At 39.1% G+C, this 20,206-nt stretch overlaps 1 protein-coding gene across 1 annotated transcript in view; it reads right to left on the bottom strand.

Moving 5' to 3' along the window:
* The window catches only part of ARNTL2 (aryl hydrocarbon receptor nuclear translocator like 2), a 31,194-nt gene extending 11,346 nt beyond the window's left edge, over positions 1–19,848 (bottom strand). The window contains exons 1-8 of the mRNA XM_039708143.1: positions 19,650–19,848; positions 12,334–12,481; positions 11,054–11,089; positions 8,209–8,247; positions 5,664–5,821; positions 3,903–3,982; positions 2,864–2,956; positions 820–937 (exon numbers count right to left, since the gene is read on the bottom strand). Coding sequence (XP_039564077.1) covers positions 820–937; positions 2,864–2,956; positions 3,903–3,982; positions 5,664–5,821; positions 8,209–8,247; positions 11,054–11,089; positions 12,334–12,481; positions 19,650–19,707 — 730 coding nt within the window. The 5' untranslated portion in view covers positions 19,708–19,848. The remainder of the gene's footprint in view (positions 1–819; positions 938–2,863; positions 2,957–3,902; positions 3,983–5,663; positions 5,822–8,208; positions 8,248–11,053; positions 11,090–12,333; positions 12,482–19,649) is intronic.
* Between the last annotated feature and the right edge of the window lie 358 nt (positions 19,849–20,206).

The following is a 20,206-nucleotide window of genomic DNA, read 5'->3' as shown; positions in this document are numbered from 1 at the left end:
GTTAAAAACAACCAAAACCAAGCAATAAAACTACAGAAAACAAGGTGCTTTCTGCATTCTCCCAGTACACTGTCCTTACTGTTTAGCTGCCTAAATTTTGTACTTACAATTAAAAAAGTCTAATAGTTTAAATAGGGCAAAGAAAACATGATTGACAGATATTCCAAAATTAGAAAGAACTACTAAACTATTTTTAAACCCTACTTGATATTCTTAATACAATTTTACTACAGATGCTTTATAACTTTCACCTTGTATATGGTACAAGGAAGAACTGCAAAGATGCTTGTAAAAGCCAGCTATATAATAGGCATTAGCTCCATAGTACACAAAACAGGCTGCATAGTAAACAATGCTTTCCTTATTAGAAACAACTGTAAACTAAAGAAGGTTTGGTTACATTTGGATTGACACTTGGCATTTTCAGAGAAGACAGTGATTCTTGATATTGAAGTATTTTATCCCATGTTCGACTACATCAGGTCTTTTGTATTGACAAGACCTAGCAAATACAAGAAAAAAAAGTAGTATGCTGGTAGGAAGAATGTCAGACCACATCTTGGTAAATGCTTAACAGTGATTGCAGTAATTTAACAGAATTTCTGTAACTCTTATGATCTAAAATCAAGTCTCTTCTGGGCTAGCTTTTCAACTCTAATGCATTTTAAGCAGCAGATATGCATTCAAATGTTTGCTTTGTAGAAATACCTCACGTTTGTTCATCCACACATCCATACAAACCCCTGAATACATCCTGACTAATAATTAGATTAATGAACATCTCTTGAAAAAATCTGAACACATCCAGTTCTGACTTACTTTTGCCATCTACAAGCTTCTCCCTAGGCGAGACGTCCGATGAAGAAAGTTGCTCCTTAACTTTTGCAACATCTTTTGGATGTAAGTAATCAAATAAACTTTGTCCAATTAAACTGGCCTATTAAAAAAAAAAAAAACAAACAAAACAAAACAAAAAAAACCAACAAAACCCAAAAGAGATGAGAACCACACTATTTTGGAACAGGACCCCACACATTACTTGTCTCAGGAAAACTACTGTCTACACCACTATCAAAAAAAAATAAAGTCAATACCACAAGTTACTCCAAACATCAATATTTTGTTTTACATTTCATTTGTCATTGTTTAATATAATTTTTATTTAAATGGGTAGTAAAAACATAGTTTGTTCCTTCCCTTTGAAAAACAGCAGATTTAGTGGGAGATCAAACAAGTTCTGTACAATCAAATGCTTTATTTATGTTAATAATGCAATTCCTGGTCCTAGCCAAAGATGGTTATGCACAAAGTAATTCCACTCTCAAATTATCAGGGAAGGAGGGAAGAAATAGAAAGGAGGATGAAATATTCAACTATCTAATGACTCTGAGGTCTAATTTGGTTGGACACCACAGAGCCAGAAGCAGGCTGGAAGCAGGGCTCAGCTCACCACAGCATTCCTTAGCAGAGAATATTTTCAGGGATGTCTCCAACTGGGATGCCTTCTACCTGCTCTCTCTATCCATCCCAAGTAACTGACCTGCTGTAACACTTTCTTTTGGAACAGGAAGAAATTCTCACAGAAGTGGGAGAGTTTGGGTTTTCCACTGCTTACCTTCAGCACAGCAACCAAATCAAAGGACATAAAGGAGCTGTGTTGACAAGCTCTACTCGAGACTCAAACTCAGCATAAACACCCAGTCTCCTGCCTTTTCCCAGTTCCCATTTAATCCTAATGCAATAGGAAAATGCTGAGTGCTGCTGAGACAGCCTAACAGCAGCCTTGCTAAAACATACAGGTGAAACAAACCAGATAAAGCTGCAGCATGGAATTCAGAACCTAGAACAACTCCCAAACAAGCTAACAAATCCATGGGTTTTATTAAAATCAGTCATGTCCTCTGAATCTCCTTGTCTGGAATAGAGGAGATCTTAAGGGTCTTGGAGGTAGGTATGTCTAACATGAGTGACTCCAGAAAGGCACTTTCAGTTCTTGAACAAAATCAGTTTAAAAACAACAGTAGAAGTTAAAAAAAACCTCCTCTGCTTTATGCTTATTCCCCTAGGATTATTCATTTCACTTTAATTAAAAAAGATAGTTTTGCACTTAAAAAAAAAGAAGATAAAAATAAATCTATGAAAGAGTCCAGATGGGTTATCTGTACATTTATAAAGAAAACAAAGATAGCACAAATAGTTTCAAAGCTACAAAAGTAGACAGATGGCAGCACTAGCTGTTTTAGCCTCTGTGAAACAGAAGTCAGTGATACAAGAACAAGTTATCATCCCTTGATTATTTGTGGTAATTGCCCATCATGTTAAACACCAACTAATGGAAGATACTTCTCTTTTGCCAATTTCCCTTGTTCTACAGGCTATGCTGGCTCCCATTCAGTTTGTTTCAGGTTAAGGGTACACACTCGGACAGTTTTTGTTGATTATGTGCTACATGGTTTATCTGAGCATAAAGGCATCACCAAGAAAAGCTTTAATTAACTTCCACTGCTACACTACTCATTTTCCTTGGCCTAAAAAAACCCCCAATATCACTTCACTATGTGAAAGAAAATCTCTTGCACACAGAAATTAAGAAATCTTCAAATTATCCCTTCCTCTCAGACTGGCAGTTTTTCTTAAGGATGATCAGCTGAAATCTGGTGCTGTTCCTCAGGCTGGGAACACTGATGTACTTGCACATATTTTCTTACAGGTTATTCAGCTTTACTCTGAATAAGGTTAAATCAAAGAAATTCCAAGAAATTATACACAAGGATTGGTTGATGCAATATAGAATAAAAGATAAGAGTTTTAAAATGCCTAAGAAAATGCAAGGTAAAAGCATCCAAGAAGCAACAATAACTACCTGATCATAATTAAGTATTTTGCAAACTGATTCAGAGACAAACAGAATTTTTCCTCTGTTGCATCCAACCACAAACAGGAATCCATCTGCAGCCTGAAAATATAAAGATACTGTCTTTAAAAACACAAATTAAAATTAACAATGAATATTAATGACTACAAGGAAGCACACTTTTAAACCTGATTTTTAAAATTAAATACAAGAAAGCTGGAGAGGGGCAAGAGGAAATGGCTCCACACTGACAGAGGGTGTATTTGGATCAGATATTAGGAAGAAATTGCTCCCTGTGAGGGTACTGAGTCCCTGGCACAGGCTGCCCAGAGAAGCTGTGGCTGCCCTATCCCTGAAAGTGTTCAAGGCCAGGTTGGATGGGATCTGAGCAACCAGAGATAGTGGAAGGTGTCTTTGCCCATGGCAGGGGGTGGAATGAGATGAACTTTAAGGTCCTTTCCAACTCAGGCCATTCTGTGATTCTATTAAAAAAAAAAAAAAAGCAATTAAGATTGCAAGGACCAAACACATCTTTGGCTCCCAAAAGAAGCTGTTTTGTAGCTGGGCTTTTGCCATTCACAGATCTTGGCAAAGCATTATTGCAGCAAAGGAAAAAAAACACAAACCTAGCTGTGAACGAGGTGTGTGGGTTTATGATGAAGTATGCAAACAAGAGGGAAGATTTTATTCCAGGTATTTTCTGCATCTTTTGTGAAGTACATCTTTAAAAATGTCCATGAAGGATAGCCAACAACTGCGAGGATTTTCCTGCATAATTGGCAGCATTCTCTGCAGTTGCATGAAGACTTTTAGAATGGATGTATTAAACAGGCAGACTGTATACAGTCTGTCCCTTACAGGTCTGCTGCCTGCCATGCTCCCAAACGATCTCTGCACACCTTCATGAAAGACTGGGTAGTGCACAGAGTTTAGAGATCAGTACAGCAAAAACCTGCCTAAAGGAAATGATGGGAGAAAAAGCACTGGCCCACTAAAAACTCAAGCTTTAACAAGGACATGATTTATCTGAGAGTTTCCTTCCACTTACCCTAAGGATTAACTGTCGCAGTTCATCATCCTTCAAAAATGAAGGTTTATACCGGACTTCTGAGTAGCAGCTACTGGAACCTGGAAAATGGATGATTCACAGAGATCATGTCAAAAGTTACATTTGAAGTTCACTTTTAGTGGAGCTATACTTGTTATGTCTTTCAGAATTTCTGTCTGTGACCTTAACAGCTGAATTTTAAAAATAATTCAAGGTTCTACAAATCCTAAAAATAAAATTAAAACAAATCTCAAACATAACAACTGGTAATAAAACCAGACACATAAGCGTTTTTTTTCTTGCCCTTTATTAACACAAACCAAGCAAACTTCTGTTCATATATCATTAATGTACTGCAAGAGAAATGGTATTAGGAGAACTGAGTTTTCTAGAAACATTTAATAGGTATATTTCAGACCTCTTAATTAAATTCTCTTTCCTAAAATAGAATAATTCATATTATCAATTATCTTTTGGCATTAATAATGCTTCATTAATACTATAAAGCCAACAATCAAAAAACAGACTATTGTAGTTAAATCAAATGTCTCACAAATATAATGAGACTGACTCAGGGCATGTACTGTTCTAGCACCATGGCAAGTACTCTGTAAAATAATTTTTGTTATTACACTTTTATCCCGTAAGGGGTTTTTTTCTTGTTACATTTTTTGGAACAGTTGAACATTTCAGCCAATTTAATCATGCACTATAACTCCACATAGTATATTGTATTCTCTTAAACCATTTGTTTTGAGGTAAATACAACTGTGCAGGGTGAAGTCCAGTTTTCACATCCTGTTGTTAAAATACAAATGGTTGAGCTGAAGATTTCTTGTTTAAACTGCAAGTGCAGTTACTGTCCCACTGGTTTACATTATTTCCTGTTGGCTCACATTATTTCTTCATGCAGAACTCTCAGTCCTTTAGAAAACCCTCAAAACCCTTTACCTTGAGCCATTTCTATGATTCTATTACTGTCAAGGTAGCAACTTAATTAATTTTCTACCCTTCTTTGACGCAAAACTAACTGGGTTCCCATTATACCTGCTTATTCACAATCAGTGGGTTTTGCAATGCAGAGGGTCTTTGATCTTTGCTTAGAGTTGACCAAATTATTATTCTGAAACAGTGCTGCCAAAACACCTAAATATTCTGTGCAGCTGATACAAGTTGCATATTGCAGACTTTATTTGGATATATACTTTTTTTTTTGGGGGGGGGGGGGGGAAGGGAAAAAAGTCCCAAAACCTACCAATAGCAAAAGGAGAGCAAAGAATATTTCCAAGGTTGAGCCGCACACTAAAGCATTCCCTAAGATCCATTATTAACCTTGCCAGCTGACTGGGCTACCAGAAGTTTCTGTTTCTTGCTACTCTCTACCATGTGAGGGTTTTTAAGACTTTAATATAATCCAACTCATTGACCACTTTGTTAAACTATTTTCTGTCTTGCAACCTTCCTTTTGACTCCTGTACTTTCTAAAAAGGATCAAGGAGTGACCCAACAGTAAGGCATGCCCTGAGCAAACAGAGAATATCAGACACCGAAATGTGGCTTTTTTTCTGCTATAGTAAGCAAAAATTTAAAATTAAGTTCTGACAGCTACACACATTACATTTAAACGAGGAGCAGACTTGGAACTAAATACAGTAAGGAAATATAAAATAAAATACTCTTGATTTATTTAAAATCTTGGAAGATACACATAATAACTCCTACTGGAACAAGGATTTACAGGATGATGTTTCCCAAACTCACCTTTTAAAGACTTCAAGTGCTGCACAGCCATCCGTAGCACTGTGAGTTTGTCCAGCTTTCGTGCCATGGGACTGCACTGTGGTATCATGGCAGACAATTCCTCTATCAAATTATTCATTTTGTCTCTTCTTCTTTTCTCTGTTTGACTGTGAGCCTCTCTAAGAAGAAAAATTATTTTTAAAGAGTGATGTATAACACATGATTTTCCCCATAATATTCCATTTCATTTTGGGAATGGAGCTATCACCAGTACTACTGCACTGAAACAGTTTTTCCTATGTTACTTGTATTGGACAATTGAATTGGATTCACTTCAACAAAGACAAAATGGTCCAAATAATAATGTGAAATACTGAGGAGAAGAAATATCTCAAGCAGCAACTGGATTATATTTGGCAGGAACAAGAGGTTATGAAGACCTCTAAAAGTTAACCCCTTCTTGTGATCCTTGCCATGCAAGTGATGACTTGGACACCTCAGTGTATCCCCAAAGAACTCCTGATGTCATTGGGAATCGGTGAAAGACATTCCTGCTCCCACATCTACCTGGCCTGTGTAACCTAGATAGGGTGTTCATTCTGCTGTCTTTTAAGAAACCCCAGAGCAATAAACATTACTTTTCTACATGCTTCTAAGAGACGGAGTGTAAAGTGAAAAAAAAAAAACAGGTGTGCCTCGTGTAATTTACCAGAAGTATCTCAGAAAGCTTTCCTGATAAGGTGGTACAAAGGCTGTCTCAGGTTTCTTCTCTTGGTAAGCCTGTCAAGAACTCAGCCACACAAAGAGCTTCTCAGATGGAGTTTTCTGATGAAAACTTTCTAGGGCACATGGCTCCACATCACAAGTGCATTTACAGCTCAGGTGACCTTTTCTTTACTTCTTTCTAGTGCAGTATGTCAGCTTTTCAGCCCATCTCCTCCCGTCTAACACCTCCAGCAGATCAAGGCAAGTTTCATTCACTCTCTTCCTCCTTAGCCAGAAGACAAGCCAGCCACTCAATTAAAACCCAGATGATTTTTCTTTCTGATTGAGGCCAGACACAGTAGTACAGTTAAGCAAAATAAGGAATAAGTTTTGGTTAATTGATCTCCAAAAACTTTTCCTTCTAGGCATACTGCAACAGAAGCTATTAAAGTTAATAAAGTTAACCACACCTGGCCTGTTGAGAAAGAACAAAGTACAGTTTTAAAGACCTACCTGAATACTATTTTAACTTAAAAAAAAAAAAAAAAGCCTTCACCTCACAATTAATCCTGGGTGATTCTGCCAAGCATTCAGCTTTTCTCTCTCAAAAGCCTATTTTTAGATTTAATTTTTTGAGTTATGCTCATACCTATGGGTTCACCTAACTCTTCCTTTATGTCAGGTAAGAAGAGTCAAGTAATATCCTGTGTATGCTCCTTGAACTGTGAACCTCAGGAAGACAGATACATGCATTCCAGGAAAGGGAACAGCCTTCCACATCTCTGAGGGTCAATAAGACATTATAAAAAAATGAACAGGTGGGTGCAGAAAATCAGGGGATGACTGAATGATTGAAAAAGCCTTCTGTTGCTTGCCACAGCCACAAAGACAAAGGGAGAAAAGCAGGTTCCACAATAAGCTTGAGACAAATAATACTGGAAGGAGATAACTGATAAGCAAACCTCCAGACACCTTTGTACTGATTCTTTTTCCCTCTAACTAAGGCACCAAAAAGTAAGGAAAAAAGTTAACAATACTGCAAAGAAGCCATTAAAGCAATGTACAACAATCTTATAGAGCAATCTGTAAAGAAAAAATAATTTTCAAGTGAAACTGTAAATATATCTTGGAACATTTTCGTTTCTTTAATTTTGTTTCAATTACAGGAACACTTCATAATTACTAGCTAGCATACTATATAAATAATATAAATATAAATAATACTTCTGACAGCACACTGAGTGGATTATGCATTTCTGGTTTGATCTCTCTGCTCACAGGAAATATAAAAGACTTATTTTTAAATCAACTTTACAGCACAACTCTGGTTTTACTATGTGGTTTGTCTGTAGTTTACAATATTTGTTTGGCTGAACTGTGGTCACACAACCTGCAAGTGCTCTATGTGAATTTCAGTTTATGTGAATTCAAAGTTCAGTGGCAAACTTGAATAATTCCCTACACAAAAGCTTGTTCTACAACAAAAAATCCATTTCTATGTGGAATAAATTCTAAATACCTCCAGGAGCAGACAAATCTAGAAAAAATAATTCTCAAAATCATATGGATGGAGGATCAGCTCCTTATTATACTTGGGTGTACTGCATTTAATTCTCACCTTAAAAACTTCAACCTCATGTTTTTGCTAAACCACATGAGATATTCTGTAGCAACTTTTACAATTATTAGCAAATAAAATCCTCAATGAGGCTTTAAAAATTACTATACATTTAACAAGGAAAAGGAAAAGCTTACTGTTAAATATTTGATAGTTTTAATGAATGTTATCCATAAACTCATATTTTACTATTGTGAATCTCAGTATTCACTGGCAAAATGTATTTCTATTGAAAAATAGTACCTGAAATCTTTTACTTTAATATGTTCTTCATCTTCACTCCTAGAAAAAACAAGATAGAGAGTTTTACATTACATATTTAATACTAGGCATTTCTTTCCTCCCACAAATTCCAGAAGACAGAAAATGCTACAGATTTACTGTGGCTCCAGCAAAAGCAAACCCACAAAATCTCTGAACCATAACTGACCTAGCAAGTGATGCATAACAGAAAGAGACCAGAGCACAACTGGCAATATTCACAGTTGTGTGAACATATTAAAGGGATAATTCATAATTATGAGACTTTTTTTTTATTCTGGAGACAACGACATTACTGGAACACTCAAATAACTTAAGACTAGACTTGATTTAATTTCTCTTATAAAACTTGAAACAAAAAAAAAAAATCTATTTATGTTTTTATTTCTCATATCTTATTGTCAAGTCATAAAATAAGCAATCCTAAATTATATTTTAAAAAAAACCACCTCAACTATTTACCATATCCTACAGCAATGACTGGGAAGTCATAAAGTAATAAATTGTAAATGAAACACAGCCCTAAGTGTCTGCAGCACAATAAACACATTGCAACAGGAAGCTATAAAGGATGATTCAAACAAGGGCAAGGAGCTTCTCTTTTCCTATGACCACTACACTGTTCCCCACTCTTTGTGAGAATTCATGGCCTTGGTACCATGAGGATCAAGAGGAGAGGCCAAGCAGGCAGGTGTCTCCCATGAGGAGGCAGAAGCAGGAGGACCCTTGGAGATTACAGCTTCAGGAAAGGTGCCAAAAGCTGCTGCCATCTGTAACTGAGCACTGAAGCCAGTGAGAATCCAGAAGCCAAATTAACAATGCATAATCTGGGATTTCACTGGAACCCAGCAACCTTTGAGACAGTTTGATAAACCCAAACACAGGAGGTGTTTTTTATTGACTCACAATACCCCAAGACTTTCATTCACTGAAATTGTTTCAGATTTAGACGAGTTAGCAATAACTAATATTTTCCTTCCATTTCAAAATAAACTTACCAGAAATATCCATATACTGTGAATTCCAGCATAACTTACATTCTCTGACCATAAGAGAAGAGGTAAGGAGGAGCCAGACCAGCTGCAATGCAGCATGTGCCCTATTAATTAACTTTCCTTCTCCCTCAGGAACTCCACTTGGAGAAAAAATCTAGCACAAATTTGCTGCTCAAGCAATCAGTCCCAGGCTTCGATGGATTTTTATAGCCTCTGTCCTAACAGCTGTGGTGTTGCTGATATGAACAGCTAAATTAAAACCACCTTGACTACATGAACAGAAGGTGAAATTCCACTTTGTGGCTATCATGTGTGTATATTTAATTGGTACTATAAACGACAGAATGGGTGTCAATCAGTAAAAATAAAGAATACCAACTTCTCTCTACTTTCTCAATTAATTTATAAAATATACTTCCCCATTTCTTCTGAAATAGAAGCAAATGTTTTAAAGGCAGAAAAGGAGTTTTTTTAGTCACATTTTCCATCATGAGCACCATGAAAAAATCCATGAAGAAACAACCAATTTAACCCCAAAGAAAGATTTTTACACTATCCTTTAAGCTATGTACCAAAAAGTGACTTTGGTAACAAAGACTTCCCTGCAGAAAGGACCTGGAGGCGCTGCCTGACAGTTCAAGGCAGTCAGAGGGCAAAGCACATCCTGGGCTCATCAAACACCAGATGGGCAAAGAGGTGATTGTCCTGCTGTCCTCAGCACTGGTATGCCTTCACCTTAAATATTGTGTGCACTTTTGGGCCCCAAAATGTGAGGTGTTTGGTGAAGGTGGGAAGGTCCCTGAAGGAATTCAGAGAAAGGCAACAAAGCTGATGAAAGGGATAGAAGGAATGTCCTGTGGGGAGTGGCCAAGGACTCCTGGTTTGCCTAGTTTGGAGAAAAGGAGGCTGAAGCCTTGCTCTTGCCTGCTCCTTGCTCTCTGCAGGTTCCTGAGGAGGGAACGTGCACAGAGAGGTGCTGAGCTCTTCTCCCAGGTATCCAAGGATATGACACAAGGGAATGGTTTAAGAGCTGTGCAGCGGAAGTCTAGACTGGACATTAGGAAGCATTTCTGTACCAAGAAGGTGGGGAAACACTGGAACAGGCTACGTGGAGAGGTGGTCAATGCTCCAGGCCTGTCAGTGTTGAAGAGGCATTTGGACAATGTCCTTTACAATGTGCTTTAACCTTTGGTCAGCCCTGAAATGCTCATGCTGTTGGAGCAGATGATCATTGTAGGTCCCTTCCAAGTGAAACAGTCTATTCTATAAAAACACTGCATGGCTACTTATAAACAAATATTACCCAAGTAAGACATCCAGATACACAAAAAGAAAATGCAACAAAGTAACCATGTAATTAACAACCCTTCTGGCACATATATTCCACAAAGGGTTTGCTTATGCTGCACAGCCACCTTGTAACAGGATTATTTTAACAGTTACTATAATTGTAATTTTAAATGCACCTTAAAAGATTAAAACAACAAACAGAAATGTTTACATTCACCAATCCTGGAAGAATATGAGAATATAACCTTTGTCCCCTTAAGTCTTCTTATTGAACTGGAACCTTCCACTCCTTCCTATTCTAAACTTCAATACTAACAAGTTCGGTAACAGCATAATCTTAGAAAGAACTATCAGGAACCCTTACCTTTGAATGGGCCTGTCCATCCTGTTCCTTAACTAAATGTTTATCACCTCGTGCTGTACACATACCTGCCCTGGGATGAAACACTCCTCAAGGAACCCCACAGCTCATCTAGGCAAATAGCAAAGTGTGACAAGTTCACAGAACTCAAAACAGGAATTAATTCATTCATAAAAAGTACCTTTTCTGAGGATCACCATCAACTTCAACTGTATCCCTGCAGAAACAGATCACAAAGTAAGTAAAATGTAGTTTGAAGCAAAACAAGATGACTTAATAGAGTCAAAACACCAAAGTCACAGCAAAAATTTAATAGTAACTCAACTTGATTGGTTATTTTCAGTAAGATCATTAGTCCTAGAATCTAATTACTACTTCTTATTAGCCAGATCTTTTTCAATTAATTTTTCAACTTGGACAATTTTTTTTTTTTTTTTTAATCAGAGAGATCCAAATTTCAGGGAAACATTACCGAGAAACCAACACTTTTACTGAACAGGTAAAAATCAACAAGTGATACTGAAAAAGAATGGAGACTGGTTTTTTTCCCCCAGAAACTAACATTGCTGGAGTTTTTAGTTATCCACACGATAACACTTGAATCTCCAAGTTGGAAATTACATCAACACCCACAGTACAATTACTGCAGATCAATGGACTACATATGGGAGAAGCAGTGATTACAGAGAAGAGCTTTAATAATCACAAATACATGTAAGTCTCCTATTCCCCACCTTTTTAAACATGGATATTCTGCACTAGTTTAGAGATAGTTGTAGTGCACTACACCTGCACCTTGTGTCCCTTACTTCTGCCTGATTTACACAACTTTGAATGCATCACTTTTTTGGTTAACTGGCATCTGTTTGGCAGTTAAAGAACGGGATACAACAGTTGACAGTGTCAACTCAGCAGTCAAGTATGACCCACTTGAAAAGAATGAGGACTACAAGAGGACAGTCCCCATTTTTAGGTCACAGATCTGTCTCCATGTTTAAGGCAATGGCTGCTCTGGTCACTGAAGCAGCAGTTCTAGATGAAACAATTCAACCAGTAATCTTGTCTCGTGCTTGAAGGTAAAATTCTAGTATGCGCCTGGGAAACTTCAAGCAACTTAAGAACTTGCTTTTACAAGTAGGCAAAGAAGGAGAAAAAACCCTAAAAATCAGGATTGAAATTTCAGCATTAGAGGCACATTATCCAGACACTTCAGGCCAGGAAATGGCATTACAGAATCCTCCGTACATCCCTTGGATTTAAGGATTATTTTTTCTATTTTTAATAATTGGGGACTGTCAAAGAACACCTTTGGAAAACATTGTAAATGTAATGGTAATGAACAAAGGAAAGAGGATTAGAAAGGATGGAGGAGGAGGAAAAGGAAAGACAGTGACCATGTTGCATAAACAACAGACAAATGTCTCAGATTTAGGTTGAGACACAGAGATCTGATTTACTTACTGGTTATCAGAATCACTTCCCTTGCGTTTCCTTGGAATGTCTGGCACGGCAGCATTGAAAGAAGTGGTGGTGGCAGCCTTAGTGACTGGATTCATGAGGCTGGGCCCTCCACAGGCCACGCATGGGCTCCCATCCACAGAGAACTTATCTGGCAGCAAGAATAAAGGCTCAGTGTCCAGCAAGAGCTGCATCACTCTGCATCCATTCTCATCCTCACTGGGACAAAAAGTTGTCTGTGTGTGGTTTCTGTGTCTCGGACACAAAAAGCCAAGGTTGCAGTGCTAAAGCCAAGTCCAGCAAAGAGTGCACCACCTTCCCACAGTGCTGCAATGATCTCACCAACCCAATCAACACACCAAGGCAATATAGAACAACTCTCCCCCCATGCAACCTTTGCACTTAAATCTCCCCCCACCTCAGGCATCCTGCTGCAAAAACACCAGCTGTGCCATTTGTCAGCAGATCAAAATACAGTGGCTCAAACTAAATGAAAATTAAAAATATATTGTGAACTGGTTTTTTATCAAGTGGGATATCTAAAAAATGGAAGTCTGCTATAATCATATTCCTGACATAAAATCCAGAATTATACAGAACCTCTGCCATAAAAGTTGGAAGAGTCTCAAGAGCTTGTCAAGTTTCCTTCACAATTCTCCTCTTAAGGAAAACAGTTGTTTCTGGGAAGGACAGAAGAGAAGTCACAAGCCAAGGGAATCCTAGCAACCTACTGGGAAAGGAGAACAGTCTCAAGGAACATGAGCACTATTACACCGTTTTTCTGTCTCAATGCAGCTATCACAAAGAATCACCCAGTTGATGTTTAGGCAAAGAGCCTAAAGAATTAACTCTGTTTCAGCAAATGCAGGAACTCCTTTATGCTTCATGTGCCAGTAAGGCCACATGAGGGATGAAGAGATGTCATTTAAGGATGTGAGCAAAATCCAAGAGGAGTACTTTGAAAATCCAGCAAGAAGAAAATCTGGACAATTTCTTGTGAGCCTTCTCTCTTTTTTAGCATCTGTGCTATTTGCAAAAATGTAGAAATGTGCAAAAACAGTGATACAAAGGATATTTTTCCCCCCTCTTAGATGTAAACACATCTCACACCAGAAAAATTACCTTATAGGTTTTCATTTGGTGTTGGAATACAGCTCTGGAGAGCTAAATTAAAATAGGCTAATATTCCAACAACAGCTTGCCTGGTCTTCCACTAATCCTCTCTCTATCAAACCAAACAACACAAAGTCAACCCCTGTTTTATTTTAGACAGCTCTTCAACTCATTAAGTCACACAGAAAGTTTCAAAAAAAGAGGTGGAAACAAAGAATCAACAAATACTTGGCAAATAAGTGACAACATTTGGACATCTGTGACAGCAAGAAAATCTAGTTATTTCAAATACACATCACATTCAAATTAGGGATGTTAAAAATATAATAAAAGAAATTACATTATAAATATTTATGTATTTATATAAGATAGTGGTAGATGTCTGAAATATTTTTATGATAGGTCTCCCTACAAGTCTCATTTTATATTTCTGTTATTAACACAATTCCAAGACAAACAAAAAATGCTGACAGATCCAAAGGAACTGTTTATTTAAAAGGAGCAGTTTTAATTTGCCCAGGTCACAGCATCCTATAATTCCTGATTGAACTACGGAAGTATAATCAGTCTTGATGAATATTCATAAAAGAGTACTTACTAAACAGCAACCTGCATGGTTGCAAGACCAGAATGCCTTCAGCACAACAGATCCTTTCGTCCTGGAACAAAGCAGGACAGCACAGACCCACTGACCTAAATAGTGCTCTGCACACTGATGGCCAGCCTGCTTTCCAAACACTTCCTTTTAAAGGAACAAAATCCAAGGCCTCTTTTACAGGTTTTCCAATTTATCTTCAATACTATTAAACAACTAGTTTTTTTCCCTCACACCCAAGCAACAATTTCTGAATACTGCACTTCTCTCTTCTACCTTTACTAACAACACCCATTTTGTTATTTTTAAGTGAGAAAACAAAATATGTTCAGATTACCAGTAATAGTAACCTATTAAGAACTTTTACACTACAATTATTAGGTGATAAATTGAATCCTTAACACTATCCCGGGACAAACTAAATGCCAGTACGATGGGTGGCTGATCTTGAACAAAAATGTAAGGTTAAAAATCTGTACTGATCCCTGACATGCTCAGCATGCAGCTTCCCAGTAAGTGTACGTGAAATAAAAAAAAAATGTTAGTTCAACACTCATTTTAGTGTATTTCATAACTGGACAAACAAAATATTTAAGGAATGTTCTCAATACATATTTCTCATAACAAGAGCATCCCCTATTCTTGTGTTTTTTTCTACATGGAAAAGAAACAATAATTAGAGTCCCCAAGCGGTTGCAAAGAAGGGAACAACCACCAAGGAGCTACACAAAACTGCTGTTTGCGGGGAGATACAAAGACAAACAAAATCAGCCATATTCCTGTGTCAGCAAAGTTTCTGTGTCAATCCCATGCAATGCATTGAGAAACAAGGCTTGGGAGACTCCATATTTTTACAATTACTGACAATAATATTTTCGAATCCCATGCCACATTCCTGAGCTGTTTTCACAACCAACAGTTTTAAGGTTTGCAATTCCTAAGCAAATACAAGCTTTTAGAAAAGCTTTATGGCCAAACTCCACCAGCCATAAAAAGGGAGATTCATCTAAACCAATAATGATGTCCACATCTGAAGTAACCATTCTGGTCCCTCTTGGAGGAAGGAAGACATTTCTAGGGTGATTCATCTCTCCCCAGAATAGATTCCTACATTTGGCTAGATGAAATAAAACAGTTCTAGGGTGATTCATCTCAATCTAAAATAGATTCCTCCAGCTGGTTAGATGAGATACAGCCCAAGAGTGCCTATCTCTAATCAGTAATTACATAGGGACCAAAGGAACTTCCTCAGACTTGAACATCTAAAGGTAAGTAAGATGAAACCCACCCCAAGTACAGAAATATCACACAATTCTTAAAACATAAGAGCCACAGACAACACCTGTTTGCATCACATCCAACAAGTTCAAGCCCAAGACAGGCTTTCCAAATTATTGCCCTAATTATGCACTACCTCAAGACCACTCGCCCTTAGCAGGGTTAGCTTTTCTGTCTAGGTTTTCAGGATACATATTAGCACTCCAAAAATCAGCAAGAAGATAGAAGTCATGTAGTATTAATAAATGAATAAATTAATTAAAAGAGCTGTCAGTCAGCCCTTATTTATTAGCCAGATTAAAAAAGAACATCCAAATTCAGCTACCAAGATATTACAGTAAAATGGGCTTGAAATAAAATACCATTAAAGAAGTACATTTATAAAGCTTATGGTGACACTTTCCATAGTCTGGGAATAAGTAACACTTGAAGAAATGTAGCAGCTCTGCAGCTAACTAAATTAATAATGTGTTAACACTGGCACAACCCTTCCAAATATAAGGAACTTTTAATCCAGCTTCCTATTTTGAAATACTTTCAAAGGAAAGGAGAAGAAAGAGGCTGCTTTGAATTCTGATTTCTAAGATCACGGATACTACAGACTACTAAAATGTGTATTTTCCAAAGGTATGTATGTGGCATGCACAAAACCCTCCAGCTAGGAATCTGAGCTCTGTGAATTTAAAAGAACTCCAAATTCTGGTACAAGCGAGTGTGAAGTGGCACTTGAGGGTTGTGCAGCCCAGCCAGAGCAGTTCCTTTTAGACTGTAAAGGTCTGTCACAATCAACATAGTTTTTTGGTGGGGTTTATTTTTCGGGTTTTTTTGTGGTTTTTGTTGGTTTGTTTGCTTGGTTTTTGTTTGTTTGTTTGGGTTTGGGGGGATTTTTTTTGTTTGTTTGGGTTTAGTTTGGCTTTTTTTTTTTTTAGATGGGAGACAAAGCAGCTCTGCTGTGAGGAAAGGTTGAAGGAATTGGAATTGTTCAGCCTGGAGAAGAGAAGGCTTTGGGGTGACCTCAGTGTGCCCTTCCAGTGCCGAAGGGAACCCACAGGAAAGATGGAGAGAGAAACAAGGGCCGGGAGTGACAGGACAAGGGGCAATGGCTTCATACTGACATAGGCAAATAACTCCACACCATGTAAATTGTTTTATTTTACTATGGAGTTAAATTTGTAAATTTTAAGCTTATTTTAATGAATTCTTGCTGCAGGTATTCATTAGAGAGTGTGACAGTGACACACTGAGCCTACACACGTACAGGAGTGCATGAGGAAGAAAGTTAGAGGTGCTGTGATATCAGCTTAAGGTCCTGCACATCTGAACACCTACACAATAAAGAACCATATTTTCTACACATAGCTGAGAGTTGTACTAAAAAATTCTTTGAATTTATTTATTTTAGACCTTTAAAACAGGCCATGAAAAGCATTATCAAACTTACTTACAGCAAGTCTGGCATCAAGCTCATCAGCTACAGTATCTCTTATTGAAAGCTGGGACAACAATCTTTGGAATGAAGTTCTGAAAATAGTAGAAATGTATTGTTATGAATAAAAAGTCATCAATTTTTTTAAGGTTGCAGAGTTAAACAAGTTGAGCCAGTTGCTGTTGAATTGAAGGTTACCTGCATGTTGCAGCCACCTATTGTTAAGAGTTCTTCTTCAATTACCTGTTAGTGGTTGGTGATTAGCCATTGTCCCCCCTTATGCTTGCCAGGGGTGACACCAGACCCCGCATGTTGCAGATGGGGTGTGACATCAGAGCTAGTATGCAGATGAGAATGCATTTCACCAGATTTTGCAACGTTCCAGGAAAAAACCCCTAAAAACAACGAGCCAACATGGAATTAAGAGACCTAAGTGACGTCCAAGGATGAGGAACTTAATCCAGTATCTTCTAAGATCCTTTTACTTCTCACCCTAACCTGAAAAGATCTTAGTTAGAAAGAGGACCTGGAATGTTAGACCGAAAAAGCAGAATTTCCTACTCTCCCGTGAGGACAGAAGCCCCAGCTCTGCCTGCAGACCAGTGGACACAGCTGCATCATCCTCCTCCTCCATGCCACTCCTGGGAGCAGCCACGGCGTGGGCGTGACCCATCGGCTTCTCCCCACCTCAGCTGATTCTTTTTAATAAAGACATTAAAAAGGAGAAAGATCTCCTGCCCCACTTATTTCAGTATGGACTCAAGCAGCTTATTCTTTCCCCAGATTTTATAACGATGTGTAATGCAGGAGCAAGAGACAGAGAATTCAGTAATGAAAGCATCTTATGAACAACAATATCCAGAGAATAAACTCTTCTATGTTAAGAACATTGGATTTGGTTTTAATCTCACAAAATGAAAAAAGGAAAAAATTAAAACACTCTGAATTACACATATTTAAATCAAATAATAGGTAACTGATTACTCTCTGCATCTATTTTTACTCATTTTCATCACCTGGAAGAGAAGCAGTCAAGAATCATAACTTACCAGTTAAATTACACATTTACTTAACAGATTTCAAACAAAAAATATTTGGCCAAATCGGTCAGTGTATTAAAATATAAAATAAGGCAGGAACCAGCTAATGAAAAGATCCTCCCCAAGGCCTGGAAAGGGTACCCTGCTTTTCCAGGCACTTTCATGTTCACACTAGGTAGAAAGCACTGATAGGAATCAGGAGTCTCATATATCATAGCTCATTTCTGGGAAAAAAATCCAACAAACAAACAAACAAACAAACAAACAAAAAAAAAAAAAAAAAACCACAAATCCTCTCCAATAATATACTCCTAGAAGAATGGTGGATAGTTGTTTTCTTGTAAGTTTTAGAATCATGTGATTGCAAAACACTGAGTCCTATCAAGTCAGCTGCAGAACTTCCATAGTTTTAGCTGGCCCTGAAGTCCAAACAGGGAATTTTCAAAAGTTCACAATGATTCGCTTCCAAAATCTCCCACCAAATTATTTCTTCTTACAATGAATGTGATTCTTGGAGGTCAAATGTCCAGTTTAGAGTTTGTTTTTCATAATGTGCAACTGTACAAAAAATAAGGTGTACACTCAAGTGAAAAAAAACCACCCTAAAAACTATTAGCAGGTAAGTTTAGTGTGGCCATATCCCACAATTAAATACATTAAAGCATATATAACCCAAGAGGCATTTAGAAAACAACTACTAAACCTAGAAGAATTGGTGCTAACTACACAGAGTTGAAGTGATGGCTCAGGAGGGATTGGACCATTTGTGTTTCCCCACACCGCGTGCAAAACACTCCCTTCTACTCAATTCCAAGCAGGAACATGAGCATCAGCTGGTGGTTTACAACCAGCCTTGATTTAGTATCAGGAACTTATGATTAAAACCATGGAAAGATCAAATCTTGGTCACCATACATGCGCGGGCATACATACACACACAGAGAAAAGCCGGAATCACTATACCTAAAATACTAAATTATGTTTACCTACCAAAAAAAAATCATACTAAAGTTTTAGGAATGCAAGGCTACATGTGTACCAGAAACAGTGAACTACAAACTTAGTTTAAAAAACCCCAAAAAAGAAAAGAAAAAGGAAAAAAAAAAAAAACAAAAAACAAAAACCAAACCCCTCCAGATTTTTAGTGCACATCGCATCAGTATGATGACACATCTGTCACAGCAATACAGCACAGTGACCATTACACAGGCGGATGCCAACAGGACGGTGCCAGGCTCTTTTCACTGCTGCCCAGTGACAGGACAAGGAGCAATGGACAAACTAAACACAAGAAGTTCCACCTCAGCCTGAGGAAGAACTTCTGTACACTGAGGGGGGCAGAGCCCGGGAACAGCTGCCCAGGGAGGGCCTGGAGTCTCCCTCCCTGAGGAAATTCCAGACCCACCTGGACACGCTTCTGTGTCACCTGCTCCAGGTGACCCTGCCTTAGCACGGGGGTGGACTGGACCATTTCCAGATGTCTTTTCCAACCCCATTCCGTGATTCTGTTTCTATGTGGGCGTTCCAGGTACCTCCACTGAACTCCACTGAGCGGGAGCAGCGAGCCAGGAGAGCCCAGCGGGAATCAACCATGAACGCGAACGGCCCCGGAGCGGCACCGGGCACAGGACCGGCCACGAGCACCCTCACGGAGAGACGGCAGTGCCCGACGGGCACCAGCCCCACAACAACACCCGCCCGTGCCACATCACCGAGGCGGGCGCACAAACAGACAAGACAGACTCAAACAGGCAAACACACCCCACACACAGCACCCGCCATCGTCCCCTACGCACGGAGCAACGCGCGAGAGGGGCGAGGGAGACGGGGCGCCCACCACCCACTCCTCGAGCGGACCCGCTCCCACCTTCCGCCGCCCGCCGCTCCTCGGCGCTCTCAGTGCTTCCCGCTCCTGCTTCGGCCATGGCGGGCGACCCCGTACCCCGCTCCACAGCGCCCCCGGCACCGCCGGCATGCAAGGGGTGAGCTGAGGTGAGCAGAGGAGGAGCCGCCGGCGTCGGGGAGGGACCGCAGGCTGCTCCCGCCAGCCGCCCCTCAGCACGCCCGCCCCGCCACGTTCACATCCCGGCCCCGCGCGGCCTCTCGCGAGATATGCGGCGATGGTAGCGCCGGCGCGCTCCCCTCACGGTGGCCCCGTAGGTGGGGTTCGATCCCCGGCATGCACCGACCCAAGAGTTTCAGTGACGAGTGCAGTAAAAGGCAATTATTCGAGAGACACACCGATGGCTTATTTCAGAGCTGCCCCAGCCTGGGTGCTTTGTGGTAATACCGCAAATAAAGCACTACCGCTGGACTTTTCATGCCATTATTTATACACGGAAATTCAGAGTAAGTTTCCAAGCACAGCAACTCTTTAGGATTGTTTAGGATTTTCCATGTAAGTTTCCATGCCGCTGAGTTCTA

The sequence above is a fragment of the Passer montanus genome, unplaced genomic scaffold, assembly GCF_014805655.1.
Source record: "Passer montanus isolate IOZ18808 unplaced genomic scaffold, ASM1480565v1 scaffold20, whole genome shotgun sequence".
In the NCBI taxonomy this organism is placed as follows: domain Eukaryota; kingdom Metazoa; phylum Chordata; class Aves; order Passeriformes; family Passeridae; genus Passer; species Passer montanus.
This window is presented reverse-complemented; position numbering and strand designations above follow the sequence as displayed.